This window comes from Elephas maximus, chromosome 16 (genome assembly GCF_024166365.1).
Source record: "Elephas maximus indicus isolate mEleMax1 chromosome 16, mEleMax1 primary haplotype, whole genome shotgun sequence".
Classification (NCBI taxonomy): domain Eukaryota; kingdom Metazoa; phylum Chordata; class Mammalia; order Proboscidea; family Elephantidae; genus Elephas; species Elephas maximus.
The window spans coordinates 43,420,878-43,441,926 of NC_064834.1; the positions used below are offsets into that span (position 1 = coordinate 43,420,878).

At 40.8% G+C, this 21,049-nt stretch overlaps 1 protein-coding gene across 8 annotated transcripts in view; it reads right to left on the reverse strand.

Moving 5' to 3' along the window:
• CPEB3 (cytoplasmic polyadenylation element binding protein 3) overlaps positions 1-21,049 on the reverse strand; it is a 219,743-nt gene that overhangs the window by 45,814 nt on the left and 152,880 nt on the right. For all 8 annotated transcript variants that reach the window (XM_049855729.1, XM_049855728.1, XM_049855725.1 and 5 more), the window contains one exon: positions 10,972-11,090. In XM_049855729.1, the coding sequence (XP_049711686.1) occupies positions 10,972-11,090 (119 nt within the window). The remainder of the gene's footprint in view (positions 1-10,971; positions 11,091-21,049) is intronic.

The window sequence follows — 21,049 nt, forward strand, 5'->3', positions numbered from 1 at the left end:
ACCCCTCTCTGGAGCAACCTGACCACACCTGCTTGTAAAGATGACCCTAGGAAGAGGCACTGTAGTATCATCTGGGAGGCACCACCCTGCTAGCCCTTCAGCCATATCCTTAAAGCAGGGGTCACACAAATTCCAAATGCCTATAGGGCCAGCCAGGTAGCATAAATGTGTGAAGCCACCAGGACATTCCTTCTAAAGGAAGCAGACACTCCTCAGCTCTGGCAAGTAATTAACATTTGAAATGCAAGTAAGACTTGTGTTGTCAGAATTTTCCATTTTTTTAAGAGCGTCTAGAAATTCCAATTTTTATGTGAAACTTCAAGATTCTAAAATGTTGGGAACTAGTTCAAATGCTTAAAATCATTGTACAGGCTAAACAAAACTATCTGCAGGCCAGATCTATCGCATGGGCCCCAGTTTGTGATCTCTTCTTGAACTGTTTAGTTTACTACACAGCTCACAATACAATGCTGTATTCCATAAGCATGTTGCAAAAGAAATATAAAAATGGTACCTCTTCAGATTTTTTTTTTTTTCTGAATGTATTCCTACGGAAGCTTTCATGAGGATCACGAAGCTTACTTCTGGCTGGATGACTTGTCTTCTAAATACATATCTTCCAAATCAGTAATCTGTTTTGTGTAACTGCTCATCTTCGAAGACAAAATCTTTTTAAGGATAAAGGCAAAAGCCAAGCACAAAGCTTGGTAGTATACTAAACACCAAGTATATAACGTAGAGTGACTTTAACATCAGCCTCCAAGAAATCTAAAGAATATAACTGTAATGATATAAACAGTTAGTACTGAAAGCACTAGTTTTTCTTTTCAAGGTTTCTCAAAGTGTATTCTGTGGAACGCAGGTCCCTAGGGTTGGACTGGTTAGACAAACTGTGTTTGGGAAAAACCATAGGCTGTATTTTCTATCTTGGAGATTCACAGCCCCCATTAGTGTTTATTAATTAAAGGCTCCAAGAAGTTCTACAGCAAAGAAATCTGTCCAGTGTTGTTTAACCCAGCATTTCCAAGATTATTCCATAGAAACTTTTTCTTGCATAATACCTATTCATATCTACACTTTGGATAATACTGTCCTATCATACCTGACACTTAAGATGTATCAAAATCTGACATAATAAGGTAATGACTAATTGAACAAAATGTTGCAGCAACTTCATTTCAACCTAGGTATTCTCATTTACTTCCTGCTATTGCTCTAAAAGGGTTGTTTCCACGGAAATTAGCTCTAAATGGTTGAGTATAGTAAATTCAAGAATTAGACAGTTGTTAAGAGAACTGAAAGTTTTCTGACTAACCTTTACAAAAGACATGTTACCAAACCAGTTTGATAAGCCTATTTCACTATTAATAAAAAATAAAATAACTGACTATAGTTCTATATAAAAAATTGAGTTTCATCCTGGTTAAAACTAAAAGTCATTAATAAATATAAAATTGTTGTTGTAGGCCAAGTAATGGAAAAAAATTAAGAAATGCAAAAGGGGTACTGCCCAGTTTGTCATACCGTGGTGGCTTACGTGTCGCTGCGATGCTGGAAGCTATGCTACCAATATTTCAAATACCAGCAGGGTCACCAGTGGTGGACGGGTTTCAGCAGAGCTTCCAGACTAAGACAGAGTAGGAAGAAAGGCTGGCAATCTATTTCCAAAAATTAGCCAATGAAAACTCAGTGGATCACAACAGAACATCGTCCAACTCACTTGCTTTGGACATGTCATCAGGAGGGATCAATTGGTGGAAGAGGACATCATGTTTGGTGAAGTAGAGGGTCAGTGATGGTGAAAGAGACCCTTGGTGAGATGGATTGGCACAACAGCTGTAACAATGGACTCAAACATGCTGGCAATCTTGAGAATGACAGGACTGGGCAACGTTTTTTTCTATCGTACATAAGAGGTTGCCATGAGTTGAAGTCGACTTGACCACAGCTATCTATCTATCTAAATTACGCTGAAGGCTATAAGATAATACCATTTCCTAAAAAGAAAATTTCACTGAGAATTTGAAAGACACTAAGTTAAAATTAAATACAAAATACATTTTTTAAAGTTGTATACTTAATAGCAGGATAAAAGACGACACACAGTTTTTAACACAAACCTCAGGGTTTCAAGTTTCCTAAGGTGATCAAGCCTCCCTACAGCTCTAGAATTCTCTCAGTTTAGGCCACAATTCAGTGTTTAGATATTCATTTACCTATAAATATTTCTGTCTTAAGCTGATTTTGAACCTCTCATCCTATTATCTCATCCCTCTCCAGTTACCTCCTGAGGTTACAAACACCTAACACATGAATGCCCTGCTATATATAGCACCTTCCTTTTCATCTGTTCATCTCAAGGCAGCTCCAAAAGGCAACCAAACTGTTTAGGGTCAACAGTGCAACCTGGTGGCCGGCTCAGGAAACTATTTGAGCAAAACTGCCCCATCTGTCCCCACCTTCTCTCTAACTCCCCCCACCCCACACACACACTTTTTCCTCTTTTTGATACCCTTCAAGCTCCTATTCAAGCTCGTGGGAGAAAGCCTCCATTTTTGTCTCCCCAGTCTTCCAATCCTTTCAGTCAGGGGCAGATTATCTTATAGACAAAGTAAGCAGAATGCTTACCTTGCTTACCAGATCATCTGTAGTGAATAACTGCACATTTTTTCAGTACATCAAAGATTCTGCTTCTAGGAATGGCTGGCATCTCTCTCTCTCCCAATCCCACAGCACCTTCCTAAAGAATCAGAGCCTCTTTTCAAATTTATAATCCCTGTCAGGGGCGAATGGCCCAGTAAGCAAGGTAATCACGGGCTTACTTGTGCTTTATTTACTTTGAAATTGTTCACTACAGATGAGTGGTAAGCAAGGTAAGCACTGTGCTTACCTTGCCTATTGGATAATCCGCCCCTGCTTTCAGTCTCCACGGATCAGAACAAAAATACTGCAGAACCATCAGGACTGCTCTCCCCAGCAAGCAGCAGCATTGCGGCTGTTCTGGCAGGCAGGATGAGTCAGCTAAGCCTAAGTCTGCTGACATACAGCTGCGACAGCTCAGTTGTAGTGGTAATGAACTCGGACCCACCCCAGCTGTCAGCAATTCTATTTTAAGTATCATAGACCTCACAGAATGACTAGAGTGCCCCAGCAGTATCAGAAATATACTAGCTTTTGGTTTGTGAAGCACCTTTATCTCTTCCATGGTATAAGCGGATTTTATTATTATTAGAATTATTATTAACCAACAAAACAACCACAACAGTAATAATTGTGGTTTGGATTCTTCAAAGTACACTCATATTTGGTATCTCATTTCAACCTAATTTTTACCACATACCACCATTAACAGGTCAGCCAATTTCCAGGAGTCTAGACACTATTATTCTCAAGTGCTGCTCTCCACTGGGATTCCCTGGGGGATACAAACGGTTAACACACTTGGCTGCTAACCAAAAGGTTGGAGGTTCGAGTCCCACCAGAGGTACCTTGAAGAAAGGCCTGGTGACCTACTCCTGAAAAACCAGCTCTTGAAACCCCTGTGGCACACAGTTCTACTCTGACACACATGGGGTAACGAGGAGTCAGAGTCGACTCAATGGCAGCTGGTTTTGGTTTTTGCTCTCACCAACGGAGAGGAGAAGCTGCCCTCCTGGCATCCTCTGGGAGAAGTAGAAAGAAACCTAATCACCCATCAGTGTCTTTGGCCGTGATAAGACTTCTGTACTCTCAGCAGCTCTGAGGTCTCCAGCCAGAACTCCACTGGTCCTTCAAGGCCAAAAGCTACAACTCTCGTACTCAGACTATGTCTCCCATTCCTTAGATACCGATAGATCACAGGCCCCAGAGAGTCTTGTCAAAATTCCCAGGATTCTTCCTAGATGGGGAGCCAAAAACAACCATGTGAAATTCTTTCACAGCCTCCCAAGGATGCTCCAGGTACACCAGCAGGTTCAGGAAACGGATTAGGTACAAAGAAAACCCCTGCCGCCTGTACCAGGCTGCATCACCTGCCTGATGCAAGGAAACCACAGGCTTAGCGTCCCCTTTGGGCCTTCAGTTTCTGATGAATAATTCAAACGTACCACCCTGTATACACTTTTGTAAGGCCATCCAGTACAGAAACAGAGTATGCAAAAAAAAAGCTGCCAGGAAAATGGCTATGAACATTCATGCACGATGTCTGACTTAATAAAACCATGACCAATTAAATGCTGTGATTAATGCCTGCACGTATAACTAAAGCCTCTTCTAACTCCCTCAGGAACATCTGATCATTTTGCCCTTTGAGTCCCCCACCCAAGCTACCCCCTGTAATATGTCTATCATAGCACCTGTGAGTCCTTAGTTCACTTACTATTCACATGTCTATTTCTCTCCATTGGGCTCCAGGCTCCTCAAAAGGTGAGACCATATATGTCTGTGAGTCCCAGTGGCCCAGCACAGTTCCCAGGCCTTAGTGAGTGCTCTGTGAATGAACAGAGGTTTCCCTGAGGGGCAGACACTGGTGCTACAAAAAGATGGCCAGCAGCTGCCCTTCTATAGCTCCCAGATCACTCTCTCACTCCACTGAGAGCCACCTTACAGGGATATGGGAATACAGAGTGTTCGGTCACCAACAGGTGCCCCAGAACTTGGGCTTAATCAGCTCATTTTCTGATGCCAACAGGTGACCAGCTCAGTGATTGGAATTACCCAAGGCTCCTCATCACTGCTGCTATCTCCATGTTACTAAGAAAGTGTAAGCATGGTAGATGATCCCCTTTTACAAGAAAGAAGACACTAGCATTTCTTGAGCACCTGCACTGCACCAGTGTGCTAGGAGGCACTTTACTCACTGTTGCGCTTAAACCTCACTAAAACCATACGCTGTAAAAATCATCCCCACTTTAGAGATAAGGAAATGAAGGCTTAGAGAAGTTCTCTCAGAACTGAAACACACACACACACAAACACACACGAAGTCTACATATGCTCTTTCCACTGCAACCATGCATGGCTTCCTAACCTGCAGGCCACTGGCTGCCAGTCACGGCTTCCTGATAGTCTCCTGGACATGTCAAAATGCATTTTTACTAGTGAATGATTAACTACTCTCTTCTCTCCAAACTCATTCTGCACATTTTCATAGACTCCTCTTGGACCTACCAACAAAACAAGCAGTTAGAAAAGCTTAAGAAAATGATTTGGCAAGAAACTAGCACTGTATTTAAACTATTTTAACTTCCAGATTCACAGCCTCAGGCAATCCTGTACCACAGACAATTTTGTCCAATATCCAGAGAAATGTGTATTTTCAGCTCCGTGGTACCAGGACAAGGATGCTGTTACTAGCATGCTCATTACCAAAACTCTTGAGAGGAGTGTACACATAAAAGTTCAGGTCACCAAAGCTTTGCCTGCGAAGAAGTCTATTCTTTGAGTGAGCTTCATGAAATGCTAATTCTACAACATTACCCCAAAAACAGGTATGGAAAATGCTGGATTAAGCAATACTACAGGAATTTATTTACTGTATGGTAAAACTTCTCAGAATCTTAATATATCAATGTTTTCCAAATGTTTTTAGCTACGGAACCTTTAATTAAAGGAGAAAACAGATGTAAAATGCTCAAAAAATGACACCTATTATTGTTATGAGCAAACCTTTTGTTGATAATCCTCTCAAGAGGCTAGTGTTTGATGAGACACTTCAGGGCACACTTTGGAAAACACTAAATATGACCCCTTAAAAGACTGCATTGGCTATTTAGTCTACTAGGTACCAGTTAGTATAGTGGAACGGCAATATCTTAATGGAAAAGGAAGGACAGCTTCCAAAGACTTAAGCACTAAAAAACTCTGGGCCCATGTGCAAATTCAGACTCAGAGGGGGGAAAAAATTGTGAATATGAGGTACTTCTCTCATTTTAGAGGAGAAATTTCTTTTTTTGGAGAAATTCCTATGATAGAAGGTGCCCAAGCCATGAATTTTTGACCAAGGAGTCAAGGAACAAATAAATAAGACAATCGCTTAAGCGCTAAAGATTTCCAAGGTGGGATATGGCAATAATATGGTTTAGCTGTGAATTACAAGTTGGACATACAAAATCAGATTTCTCTGAGCCAAGATAAAATTATAGTTACTGTCTTCAAAGGTAGTAGGTGGAGAATGAAATAGTAAATATAGCACAAATTCAAAGGCTGAGGCAGTCACTCAAGATACCCTATATCTTACTTAGCCCCTATTTTCCCCAGTTTAACTTTTCTGTACTCCCCTTCATACACTTATGCTCCATCTAACAACCTAAATGTTCTCCATTCATACCACACAATTTCTCATTTCTGTGCTCATGCTGTTCCTCTCTCTGCAATGTCTATTCTCCAGTCTCCACTCCTATCCTGGCCAGTCTCCACATTCTCCTCGTCCTTTAAGACCCAGTTCAAATGACATTTCATCGCTCTGGTGATATATGAATTCCCCAGAGTACTTAATCTCTATCTTGTCTTCATGGTATTAGTCATTTTTCTTAATTTGACAAATATTTGAGAACCTATTATGTGCCAGGCTATATAGTATATTTATATATTTGTTTCACCTACCCAGTACACTATTAACTTTTTAGACACATGATTTTATGTCTGATTCATAGTAACTAGTACTGTGACTTGAAGGAAGGAAGGAATAGCATTTTAAAAAGACGGCTGTATGTGGGCTGGAAAAACCTATAATAGTAGGTATGATTCACTATAGACAGAACAGTGATCAGGGAAGGCCTCATGGAAGAGAAGGCATCTGAGTGGGGCTTTAAAATAAGGGTAGGAATTAGACATTGAGATGGGAACAGAAATATTTCAGTTTGCTTAGAATGTGCGGTTCAGAAGGAAAGCAGAAAAAGTTTGAAAAAATTTAAAGCCAGATTGAGGTCTTAATTCCTAGGTAAAATGATCTAGATGGTTTTTATAAGAAAAGAGGAGTGATGAAAAGTGCTAGAGATCTCAATAATGTATAAATTCGGGCAGGAAATGCCAGAATAATAGACAGATTGGACGAAATTTAAAAAAACTTAAGCCAGCCTCTATTTCTGGCTTTCTTGCTTTCAATATTCTTTATAGCTTTTGTTTTTCAAGTTTTAAGTAGATGACCATGTTACCTGAGCAATAATCTAAGCAAATTTCATTTGGTTATATAGTTTTTAAAGACATAGCAAAATCACTCTGTCATATTTTATGATATATAGAAATTGTGGTTGTCCTATAAATGGCAAGGAGGAAGAAGTAGGAAACTTCTGATACTCCTTTCAAGGTGTTTGCTATCTACATTCCAGGGGAAGCAAGTGATAGGCTCTTCCCACCTCTCTGACCTAGTATTCTAGAACCTAGGAACCAAAAACATCTCCTTTCTCATCCCCTTCTCAAGATCTTTCTTTTTTTGCCTCTCTCTCTGCTGAAAACACCTAGCCTTCCCGCTCTAACAGTTTGCTGTCTTGAATCTTCAAGTTTAGTCTATTCATATATTCAAAAGGCTGAGTCAACTTAAAGAGAGTGGCCACTGTGCACAATGTCTGTCTGGCTGCACTGGGAAGCCTGGATAAGAATACAAGTGTCCTCTGTGGTGCCTGGGACACCTGAGCTACATTACTCTGTGGTGCCTGGGGCACCTGAGCTACATTGCTCTGTGGTGCCTGGGGCACCTGAGCTACATTGCTCTGTGGTGCCTGGGGCACCTGAGCTACATTGCTCTGTGGTGCCTGGGATACCTGAGCTACATTACTCCTCTTGCAGGAGGAGGGGAAAATCACAGATCCGGAAGCTGTGCAACAGCTGCTCTTGCTAATTTGTCTTTCCATTCTCTGGGACTGAGAAATCACATAGTCAGGTCATAAATATAGTTCCTTTCCCCATCTTTCAGGATCAGACCTATAGATAGAATAGTCTGAATGGAGAGACTTAATGAAACGTAATCCCTCACCAAAAATATCTCCTTAATTTTACCGGAAATATACTAATTAGGGATTCATTTGAGTTGAAAAGCAAACATGATCCTTTTGGAAAGGACAGGTAAGAGGGGACCTTGCTATCAGTCTTTGTACTAGGAAAACAATCTGATTAATCTAAACCAGATAAAGGGAATGGCGGTCTGATTTAGGGGAAAGGGATAAGGGAGAAGGACATAAGGTAGATATCTGCAAGGTCATTTTGCAACATAGTGTACTTTCAAGGAGAAACCCAGGGAGGGACAGAGGAGGGGAGGAAAAAAAAACACAACGAGGGCACTGGGATCCTGAAAGGTAGGGAATCAAGGCTGGCCAAGCCAAGAAGGAGGTTTAAGAAAGAGCCATAGCTCACAAAGTTTGGTGAATGAGCTCCAAAGGCTGATTTGCCAAGGTCTCCTCATTTACCCCTAAAAGTGCAAGCCAGCTCTCACTTTCTGTGGGAGCATCCACAATGAGGTGGAACACCTGGGTAGGGAAGTGGGTCCATATGAGGCTGGGGGTGCTAGATGTGGAGCTAAAGGAAAGAAAGAGAAGTTTTCAAAAGTGGAGCCAAAAGAGTTAGAACCCAAAATGAGATCCAGTTCATCAGAATTACAGGTGTTTGAAGACTGTTATGTTTCCAATCCTAAGTTTTATTCGAACTGCTTATTCTGGAAATTCTGAGTATGCCTGGGTCAAAGAAACACGTGATAGGCCAGCCACCATTCAGAATTTACCAAGCTCCAATAATACTGCTTCAATTGAGCTCAGAAAATGAAAACTGCAGTAAGGCAGAAATACCAACAACTAGTTTCTCCAAAAACTTTTCCAAAATAGATAATTAAACTAATTATTTTCAAAAGTCCTTCAAGCCAAGGGTAATATATTTGTTTAGCGTAAAAACATCCAACACCTCTATCTGTAACCATCACTGCTTACTCCCCTCTCAAGAGATGTTCAGTCCAGGTGAGGACTTGCCCTGAGACAGCATATTATCTTCCTTCTCCCCGAGAGCCAGTGACATGATCCTTCCAAGGTACACAAACTCTATCTGCTCATCTCCAGTCTCCTCCCCTCAGTTCAAGTTTCTTAACCTACTCTTAATATGTACCTTTACCCTCTATGCTGATAAAAACATATTTCTAATCCTTTCTTACAGTGCCTGACCAATACCCCTTAACCCTTCCTAGCTCATTACCGTTCCCCTTCCATTGATAACGCCAATAGCAGAGGCTCTCTGGAGGTCATTGGCCATTTACCTCTCAGACATCTGACCCTGCCAAATCAGGTAGAGTCTTTCTAACCTGGTAATACTCCAGTAGGCCTTGGAGGATTTATTTTGGCTTTCTAATTATTTACGCAGATGAAACACGTCACAATCCCATTCTAGCCAGTCCCCATGTCCCCATCATCACTTGTAGCCTCCCCACGCTGTTTAAAGATTAAAGCTAACAGTGGGTCCCTACTCTTTACCTACTGTTTTCCCCACCAATATAGCTACCGTATCCAACAACATCACTATTGTTATCAAAATTTGGCAGTGGCCCCAGAATTCGAAAATTACAGTGACACTTTCATTCTTGCTAAAATCCTTGCTTCTTTTTCTTCCTCAGTTAGTTACTCCACTAAGACTTATTATAAGTCACTAAAGTTACTCTTTAGTAACTCTTCTACTGCCTTAAATGCCCCAGTGCCTCCTTCACAGATGGCATCATTCTTTTGTAACCAACTGTATGCCTTCTTCTAAAGTCACCATGATTCCCAACAGATGTGATCTCATAGTTGAACTCTAACCTTACCCCCCTCCCCCGCTCTTACAGCACGATATAGGCTGATAACAACAGCCAGTTACATCTGCACAAGTGCCTGACCTTTACCAAATACTTTCACATTCATTTTTTCCTTATCTGAGTCTCCCAGCAGAGCTGAGAGGAACTGTTATTTCTCCTGTTTTACAGCTGAGGAAACCAAGATTCAGCAAGAATTAGGTGACTTATTCAGAGCCAACTAGATATGTAAATGCTAGGTTCAAGGCTCAAACTGAGAATTTCTATGCCAGATCCCAACCCTCTCCCCATGCACATTTCCGAGAAAAAAGCCTAGCTGCCAAGCAAGCCTTAGACCTCTGTCCTGCAGGGACTTACCCACAAGTCTTACAGGGGCAGTTGCAGGCCTCATGGTATATAGCCTTGGTCTCTCGCCCACGGCACATCACTATTTTTACTCTATTTTTCACTCCTGGACAAGCCTTGACACACAAACTCACCCCCACCACTTCTCATAGTTCCCTACTTCTGCCACATTAACCAATCTTTTCTTCTCCTCCACGCACAATCTTGTCCGTTCTCCACTGACACTGACACAATTAATCAGTAAATTAACTCTGCCAGAAGAAAGGAAGCAACCTTCTTTCCTTGCCCAGTGACACACTCATTCACACTTTTTGGCTCAGAAGCCAAAACTCCTAACCATAAACTCTGCATGACTGTACTTTTATTTACAGTTTCAGCTCCATGTTCTCTGCCCTTCCACTCTCCTGCCCTGTTGAAGCATTCATTTTAAAATGTAAGCTCCTGGCCTAGAAGGCTCCATTTAGCTAGTTGTGAATACCATCCAGCACAATGCCTTGCATTCAAAGGCACACAAACATTGATGATGATGATCTTTTTAAAAATGCATTACCCTGCCCTTGGTCTGAAATAATGACAGAAACCAGCTGCCAAAACCACTAAGAGCATTATTTACTTCAATTCAGAGTTTCTGAATAAGAATTAGCTGTAAAGTGAAAGACAAAGGCATATTTGTTTATATAAAGTCCCAAAGGTACAAAATGAAATACTGAATGATTTGTTATTAGCTTCCCAACACCAATGACAGTCTAGCTCTACTGCATATCAAGGTCACCCTGGGTAAGAGGATCCAGGTTACCGGCATTCCTATTACAAGGAGGAGGAGATCAGCTATTCCAATCGCATATGTGCTCTGGAACAGCAACAGCTGGCTGCATATTACTTACTGGTTTATCCTTGATGGTGGGGCTGGACACACACAGGTACAGTTTCCCATCCTCTTCTAGGCAGGCATCTATCAAAGCTTGTACTGAGCTCTCCTCCTGGAACAGCAGAAAGGCATAGCCTTGGGGAGAAAAAAAAAAAAAAAAACAAGGGGAGGGGAATCAGTAAATTAACTCAAAGTACTAATTTAAAATATATCAGTTGTTTCATTTTGGAAAGTTCTTACTAAAATCTAAGAACTTCAAATGGGACACAGGAGAGGAAAGGAGAAGTAAAAGTCACTGAGACCCTCATGTGCCAGATACTGTGGTACCCGTTTTTGTCAAGTCAGTTCTGAATCATAACAACCTTATATGATGGAGTAGAATGACCCCACAGGGTTTCCAAGGTTGTAATTCTTACGGAAGCAGGTTGCCACATCTTTCTCCTGCGGAGGAGCTGGTGGGTTTGAACACCAGCCTTTCAATTAGCAGCCAAGCACTTAAGCACTGTGCCACCAGGGCTCCCTTTGATACTGCGGTAGTTCTTCATAATACATAACACCTTGCTTAGTCCTCATAATCCTCAGGGGAGCGAGTTCAGAACACCTCTATGGAATTTCCACTAAACAGATGTGGTCATCCTTCTAATGAGGGCAGGCTGACTTAATACTGGCCTGAGTCATGCTACTGGCCACAAAACAAGCATCACCTCCCCTCCAACATGCATCAAGCTCTAGGCTTGGCACAGGCTACAACATGGAAGAACCCTGAAAACATTATGCTAAATAACAGAAGACAGTCACAAAATATCACATATTATATGATTCCATTTATATGGAATGTCCAGAATAGGCAAGTCCATAGAGACAAAAAGTAGGTTAGAGGTGGCTGAGGACTGGGGTATTTGGGGAAAATCGATATGGGGTTTCTTTTTGACGTGACAAAAATGTTCAAAAATTGACTGGTTATGGCTGCACAATTCTGTGACTATATTTTGAACCACTGAATTATACACTTTAAATTGATGAACCGTACGGTATGTGAACTATATTTCAACAAAACTGTTTAAAAAAAAAATCAACACAGGTTGGTGTGTTTTTACATATTACTTTTGATGATGATGATCTGTTTCTCCAAGGATGCTCTCCTGTCTCATGGCAGAGTGCACAATCTATAAATGTGGCTAGCACGGGTGCAGCCAGCTTTGTTCAGTTCGATTCAGTAAGATTTATTAAGCAACTGTTACAATCTATGCATATAAGAAACTGAGATGAGCGAGACCAGGTAATGCTGTCAAGAGACTTATGTAGTAGAACAAACAGTCATTTAAGATATTTTCTCACTACAAAGTTGAGGGAGATAAGTGGGGACAAACAGTACCATAGGAGCCCAGAGGAGCGAGGACTCTGACTTAGGAGAATGAGGAAAGACTTCAAAGAGGACAACAGATGTTCAACAAACCAACTCTAACAGCACTTGCTGCCATACTGACATTCATGATTGGCAGGTGAGCAAAGGCCCATCGTGAGCCACCCTAAAACTGAGCACTCAACTACTCAATCTCTCTATAATCCCACTGGCTTTGCTAAATCTCTCAGCTGTCACCTTTACTCCCTGTCCTGCTACTGACCTCGAAGGAAACCATCACTAATATGGTTCACCTCTGGCACACTGCACGCCAGAAACAGGTAAATGATAGGGAAGGATATGAACTCCAATACACAGAAGACTCTCAAAATCAAACAAAGGTGTTTAATTCATAATCAACTGGCCAAGAAGCAAAGTTCTCTGGAGTCCTGGGCAGTGAATAATGACAGCAGCAGTGGTTAATGAATAATGGCTACTTTTTTTTTTTAGCTTTGTCCCCAGTTCTTCACCCACTACACAGAGCATCCAAGAAAAGGCAGCAGGAAAAATATCAGCCACTTCCCAGACACACCAGAGAGTGGCCAATGCAACAGGCGAAAGCCAACACACAGGAGAAAGCACCAAACCGAATGGGTGGGCATGTAGCTGTAGGAGGAAGGCTGCCTAAGTGTTAGGACCAAGGGCTGTTTCCTGGGCTTTGCTCCTAAGCTAAATGGGTCAGGGGATTGGCTAGGCAGGAAAGAAAAAATCTAATTGCAAAACCAGAAAGTATAATACATCATTTCTTCATATCCTCTTTTGCAAACAGTATCAAACTATCATCAAGCCCCAGAGAAGCTATTAAAAATTCAGCATTTTCCCCACTCCTAGGAATATATCCTTAAGAAATAGCAGCTATGACACAAATAGACATACACACACCCATGTTCACTGCAGCATTGTTCACAACAGCAAAAAGATGGAAACAACCTAGATGCCCATCAACACATGAATGGATAAACAAATTATGTACATACACACAATGGAGTACTAACTAGGATAAAGAACAATGATGAATCTGCGAAGCATCCCACAACATGGATGAATCTGGAGGGCATTCTGCTAAGAGAAATAAGTCAATCATAAAAGGACAAATACTGTATGAGACTACTAATATAAAAACTCATGAAAAGATTTACATATACAAAAAGAAACAATCTTTGATGGTTACAGGGGAGGGGAGGGGTGGGGATGGAAAAACACTAAAAAGACAATAGATAAGTGGTAACTCTGGTCAAGACTAAGACAGTACACAATACTGGGAAAGCTACTACAACTTGTACAAGGCAAAGTTATGAAAGCTCCATAGACACATCCAAACTCCCTGAGGGGCAATATTGCTAGACTGAGGGCTGTGGGGACCACAGTCTTGGGGAACATCCAGCTCAACTGGCATAACATAGTTTATAAAGAAAATGTTCTACATTCTACTTTGGTAAGTAGCGTCTGGGGTCTTAAACGCTTGTGAGTGGCCATCTAGGACACTCCACTGGTCTCACCCCTTCGGGAGCAAAGGAGAATGAAGAAAACTAAAGACACAAGGGAAAGATTAGTCCAAAGGACTAAAGGACCACAACTACCACGGCCTCCACCAGACAGTCCAGTACAACTAGCTGGTGCCCGGCTACCATGAAGTACTCTGACAGAGATCAAAATAGAGGGTCTCAGACAGAGCTGGAGAAAAATGTTGAACAAAATTTCAATTCACAAAAAAATACTAGACATACTGGCCTGACAGAGACTGAAGAAACCCTCAGAGTATGGCCCTCAGACTCCCTTTTAGCTCAGTAATGAAGTCACCCTTGAGGTTCACCCTTCAGCCAAGATTAGACAGGCCCATAAAACAAGAAGAGGCTAAAGGGGCATACCAGCCCAGGGGCAAGGGCTAGAAGGCAAGAGGGAACAGGAAAGCTCGTAATAGGGAACCCAAGGTCAAGAAGGGAGAGTGTTGGCATGCCATGGGGTTGTTAACCAATGTCATAAAACAATATGTGTACTGTTTAATGAGAAGCTAGTTTTCTTCTGTAAACTTTCAACTAAAGTACAATTAAAAAAAAATTGGTATAATTAAAAAAAAAATTCAGTGTTTCCATTTAATGTGAGAATATTAATTCCATTTGCCAAAGAAAAGATTAGAGATGAGTTGGCTGAAAAATAGACCTCCTACAAAGAGGAGGTCTCAAAAGGGTTCTGTCAAACTTCCTGCCTTACCAGGTTAAATACTGGTACAGATATTCCACAAAGGTCACAAGAAGCATACTGGGTATCTTGCTCTTGGAGAGGACCTGTCTGTGTTACCCTACACAGGCACATCAAAAAGGCGTGGGGACAGGGCATGCTGGGTGAGCAGGGCTTCTACACCTCCTTACCTGTGGAAGGCCACCAGGATGATTACACCTTTTCTCCACATCACTGCCCGCCATCTGCAATCTTCCCCATCAAATTCACATCTGAGTTGACCTTGGGTGTGGGGGAGGAGGTATGTCTCCCTACAGGAGCCTAGTAGCTGCCACAAAAGTTTGCATGTTTTTACTTAGGCTGATCTCAAAATATATCCATGATGTCAACTGGGAGTAACAAGGAAGAGCCTACTACAAATATTATTACCAAGAGAAATCTCTACAAACAACTTCTTTTCCTTTCCCAGGGAACAGCCCATAATGCTTTACCAATTTCTTCAGGACGGCTCCTTTACCACAAATAATCCTGTGTCCAAACAATCATTTCTACTCCCTGATCAGCAAGCTGCCACTCTCTGTAGAGACAATATTCTCTTAGCACTACAGATAAAGGGTGTGGCTGAACTCTCCTCTGGGCTGTAATCTAACAATTTTTTCAACTCTACTTCCCACTTCAGGCCTTCCAACCAAAACAAAATTCACCACAAACACCCAAATCACCCATTAAAACAACTTTATGATACCTTCACTTATTAAAACATCTTCTGATACCTCAATGTTAAGCAAAGCCAGACGATAACAGAAATCAGAGGATTAAAAAAAAAAAAATTAGGAAGGAAGAGTTCTTCAAATACATTTGTATTTTGATCTGGGGAAATTTAAGGTCAAAGCAAACTAAGTAGAAAATGATCCCTTCAAGAATAAAAAGGTCAGTGTAAGGTGGAAACTATATCAATGATTTACTAAAAGGCAAATTCCACATGACACTGGGAAAGAGTTCTGGACTAGGAGTCAGAAGGTCTGGAATTTGGTCCAAGTCCCAACATTTACTAGCTGTGTGATAAAAACTAATAGTTAACATTTACTGAGCACTTACTATGCACCACTTTCCAAGTACCTTATGTATATTAACTCATTTCATCTTCACATGTACCCTGTGAGGTAGGCACTATTAAATTTTGTTTTACAGTAGACTGCACAGAGTGATTCAGTAATGTCTTCGAGGTCACCCAGTAAGTGGTGGACCACGAACTTGAATTTTAACATAACATTTCTGAATCTCGGCTTTTTTCTTCATAAAATGAAGAAATTAAGTATTTGTCCTGATTATCTTACAGAGACGTAGACTGTGAGATAATATATGTAAAGCTGCTTTGTAAACTACGGTGTTGTGCAAGTGTCAGTTTTGCCTTACTGCACTTTAAATTCACTAATGTAATATGCGGAAACCCTGGTGGCGTAGTGGTTAAGTGCTACGGCTGCTAACCAAAAGGTCGGCAGTTCAAATCCACCAGGTGCTCCTTGGAAACTGTGTGGGGCAGTTCTACTCTGTCCTATAGGGTTGCTATGAGTTGGAACCAACTTGACAGCAATGGGTTTGGTTTTTTTTTTAAATGTAATATGTAAAATTAAAACTGAGTTGTTGTATACGGCCTTATCATAAAAATAAGAATTCAAATTAATGGTATGTATTTTCTACTTTGCATTTACCAGCATTTGGTGAATAAAGGGAAGTAACCTATGTCCTGAAGAACAGCCCTGATTACAGTCATTGGAATGACAGGCTGAATATTCCTGCGAACAAACAATAAAGGGACTGAATATTTGTTTTCACATATCATTAGCCATTCTGACCAAGACAGAGAATCCTCAGATATGGGATTATTTGCTGATTTTAATACATTCTTTAAATAAAAACATGCCTGCACGTAGAGCTTCTCCAGTTATCATTATGAAGGCAGGTTCTTCTATTAGTTTGATGTTGTTGTTGTTAGGTGCCCTCATGTCAGTTTCGACTCATAGCGACCCTATGTACAACCGAATGAAACCCTGCCCAGTCCTGTGCCATCCTGACGACCATTCTATGTTTGAGCCCATTGTTGTCAATCCATTAGTTTGATAAGCATATATATATATTTTTAAATTGGCTAAAAAATTATAAAATTCCCTCTGTTTGAGAATCCCTGATGGAGCACGAGAAAAGTGGGATGCAGACCTAAAATTCTAGTAAAAAGACCAGACTTAATGGTCTGATTGAGACTGGAGGGATCCCGGAGTACATGAACCCTGGACTCTCTGTTAGTCCAAAATTAAAACCGCTCCCAAAGCCAACTCTTCAGACAAAAATTAGACGGGACTATAAGACAGAAGATGATACTGGTGAGGAGTGAGCTTCTTAACTCAAGTAGACACATGAGACTATTTGGGCGGCCCCTGTCTGGAGGCGAGATAAGAAGACAGAGGGGGACAGAAGCTGGTCAAAAATGGACACGGGAAATACAGGGTGGAGGGGAGGAGTATGCTGTCACATTATAGGGAGAGTAGCTAGGGTCACATACCAATGTGTGTATAAGCTTTTGTATGAGAAACTGACCTGAATTGTAAACTTTTACTTAAAGTATAATTAAAAAAAAAAAAAACTCCCTCTGCTCTTCTTTGTCCTGTGAGCCAGTAACAGATAACAGGATTATAAAACTCCTCAAATTTTGGAAAGGTGATCCTGTTCCCCAAATAGCTGAGGAGTATGTGGGGGCTTCACAGATATGGTGAGCTATGGGAGGCCCTCAGCTCAGAACCAGAGTCTGCAGCAAGAGATGTGGGCTCTCAGGAAACAGGAGGAACTCTTGGCTACTGTCACCACGACTCCTGGATTACAGGTAGAACGGCTGGCAAGAAACTGCCTACTTTTGCACTGGTGCCCTATAAGTTAGGGGAAGGAAGGGTAGACCAGTGAGGGATTTTTGGAAAAGCCTGGATTGACCAATGCAATTCTCTGGGGAAAAGAGAAATATGAAGGGGGAGGGGGGGCATAGGGACTTAACTAGGATAATTTCATTTTATTCTGCCAAATTTTTTAATTTAAAGAATTTTCTTTTAATATCTGAGAACACATTAAATAACTTCTAAAATATTCTTGGCTACCTTTCAAAAACATAGTTTCCTGAGCTGTTAAATATATAATTTTTCACTTTATAATTTCCTATACTTGATCCCTACTACAGATAATCACCGTCAACTCTACCACTACAATTACCAGGTACCTTGCTAATAAACACTTTACATCTGTTAGCTCATTTCATCCTCTCAGTAAATCTATGAAGTAAATATAATTGTTGTTATTATTACTATTTTACAGATAAGAAATTGAAGCTCTGAGAGGTTAAGCATCCCCTCAGATTAAAACCTGGGGATTAAATTTGGGATTAAAGCCTAGGTCAGTTTCCAGAGCCCTCACTTTTATCCATTAACTTATACAGCCTCACCTAAAAATGGCAAGATTGAAATTCAGCATCTCTAATAAATAAGAACTTGCCTTTAAAATGTCCTTGTGACAGTGATCATTTGACAGTGCTCTAGTAGCAGGAAGTAATTGCCTGTACTTTAGTCCTAAAATTTAAAACCTATGTAATTATATTTGGCATAGTGGTTAAGCGCTTTTGCTAACAAAAAGGTCTGCAGTTGGAATCCACCAGGCGCTCCTTGGAAACCCTATGGGGCAGTTCTACTCTGTCCTATAGGGTCGCTATGAGTCGGAATCGACTTGATGCAGTGGGTTTGGTTTTGGTTTTGGTAGTTATATTTGCTACAAAGGCCCCAAAAACTATGTTTACAAGAGTTGAAATGATGAATTTCAAAATAACCTGGGGAAGCTTAGATTTAGTTTTATTTAGGTCAATCAAATTTTTCATATTTAGCAAAAATGCCTGTTGGTTTTCAATGTATTTTTAACTTGTATATTTAAAATGAAGGCTCTTAAGGGTGTTAAAGTACAGATTTTGCTAAATTAAATGAGACTTTAATAAAATGAATATCATCATCACCACAGGGATAATTGTCTTTGGCAAGACTCTTCAGTGGATTCTAAAACAACCAAGTAAATTTTGGAGAGAACAGAATATTCATACAACCTTAAAGTATCATTTTATGGTTAATCGGTATTGCAAAGGGAGAGAAACCTGTTTCCTTGAGTTGATCCAACTCCTAGTGACCCTATAGGACAGAGGAGAACTGCCCCATAGGGTTTCCGAGGAGCAGCTGGTGGATTCGAACTGCTGATTTTTTGGTAAGCAGTCAATCGCTTAATCACTGTGCCACCAGGTCTCCAAAGGGAAAGAAAGGTACTTTTACAATGGACAATGTGGCAGATACCACCTCAACCAAATGACCAAATTTAACATCACCAATGACAGGACAAACTCACATCGTATGTCTCCTGTATTGCGTCCTTCTCAATGTAGCATACATGTAGTATTCCTGCTAACAAGGTTTAACCTGAGTCTCATCATGAGAACATAACTAAATAATTTCAAATTAAGGGATATTCTATAAAACAACTGGCAAGGATTCTTCAAATGATACAAAAGACAAAAAGCCTGGGGAACTGTCCAAATTGAAGGAGATTAAAGAGATTGACAACTAAATCCAAGGCTAGACTTTGATTAGGTCTTGGATTAAAAAAAAAAAAAAAAAAAGGACGTTACTGGAATAATCTGAATATTCCTTGTTCTCAGGAGATACATGCTGAAGCATTTAGGAGTAAAGGGCCTCAATGTCTACAACTTACTCTCAAGTGGCTCTGTAAAAATATAAATACAAATACATATATAGAGAAAGCAAATGTGGCAAAAATGCTCACAACTGGTGAAGCTAGGGAAGGATATACAGCCATTCATTGCACTGTCCTTACAACTTTCTTGTAGGGTTGAAATTTTTCCAAAATAAAAACTTGTAAAGAAAAAAAAAAATACCACATGGTCTTTCTGGAGAAGAGGGAACTGTACGTTCACATTCTCCAAATAGGTGTGTGGGTTTTCAAAAGATCCAACAGCTTTTACAATTAGTGAATGCTATTAGCAACTTACACGTCTCAAGTAACAACTACAAATGGGAGAAACAATTCCAGCTTGTGCAGCTGTGTTCTGAGCCACTGCCTCATTCATAAAATGGTGGCCAACCAAGGGATGACTGGTTCTGATTAAGTGAGATCGGCCCTAGAGTGAAGGGTCTGTGGTCCAGTCAGACAGACACCTCTCTCCTCACACACAATCCATGCTCCCTGATCACTGGTGACCTTCCTAGACAGACTTGAAGGGCACTTCTGCAGCCAGAGCTGTCTGAGTTCAGACTTTTTTTGGCACAGGTAGTCTGTTCCAAACATTCTCTCTGACCTTGGCTTTCAGGTCAGAGGACCTACCTGGTTTGCCTCAGGAGACACGCCTTTGAATTTAATTCAAAAGAACCAAAAATACTAAGGAGGTGCAAGGCATGGTACTAGGCACTGAAGCTGCGAAGATAAATAAGCCAAGGAAGAGCCCAGACCTGGAAAAACTTAGCCTGTAAATAAATGACTAATAACATGAAAAATGCTATGTTAGCGGTATATAGACACCAAGTCCTACAAAACATTGGTAAGAAACAAATGTGAGCAGACGTATCCAAACATCAGGGAAAGCCAGAGAGAGCAAAGGCCATATCTGACCTGGAGGACGATTACTTTTCTGGGAAGTAAGGGCATTCCGAGTTCAGGAAAGAACACAAGCCAAGGCATGAGTGTCAAAGGGTCAGCTCATTTGGAGAACAGTGAGCAGAGTTCACTGATTCGAGTATAGGATTGGCGGCGGTAGGTGGGAAGAGATGAAGCAACTCATCAATCCCCTGCCTGCTGCCTAGGGAGCACTGATCCCTGAAATGGATCTCTTATTTTCTTCTTGGATAAGAACATCTAATCTTCAAGATTTATTGAATACTTACTATATGCCTTTGGCACTGCAGGGGAATAATGACATAAGAAAATCCTTGTTCTCAAGAAATTTATAAACTAATATAAGAAGGTGATGAGGAATAAGAGCATAGAGAATTCTAACCTAGGAACAATACATTAGAATTCTAAGAAGTATTGTTTAGAATGTGTTTTTAAAAGTGGGAGTTCAGAGAAAGAAGAAAGGTCACCATTAGTGAGGAAGGCACAGAGAAAGGAAATTGGGGGAGACTTCCTATACGTGATGGCACAGAACCCACTGCCCACTGCTGTCGAGAAGCCAGACCTTAATGGTATGTTATAGATGAAAACATGGAAGAGGACATTTCTTGGAAAGGAACTGGCCTAAATCGAGATATAGAGATGGCTTTGCAGATACTGCCCAAGTGCATGGTTTCCTAAACATTTTCCTTGGCTTCAGAACCAAACATACTTCTTTGACTGTATTCACTACATAGGGCTGAGGCTCAAACATCTTGGTTCTAGCCTGCTTTGTGTTTTCTATTATACTAGTAACTTTTTCTGTGTGGACCTG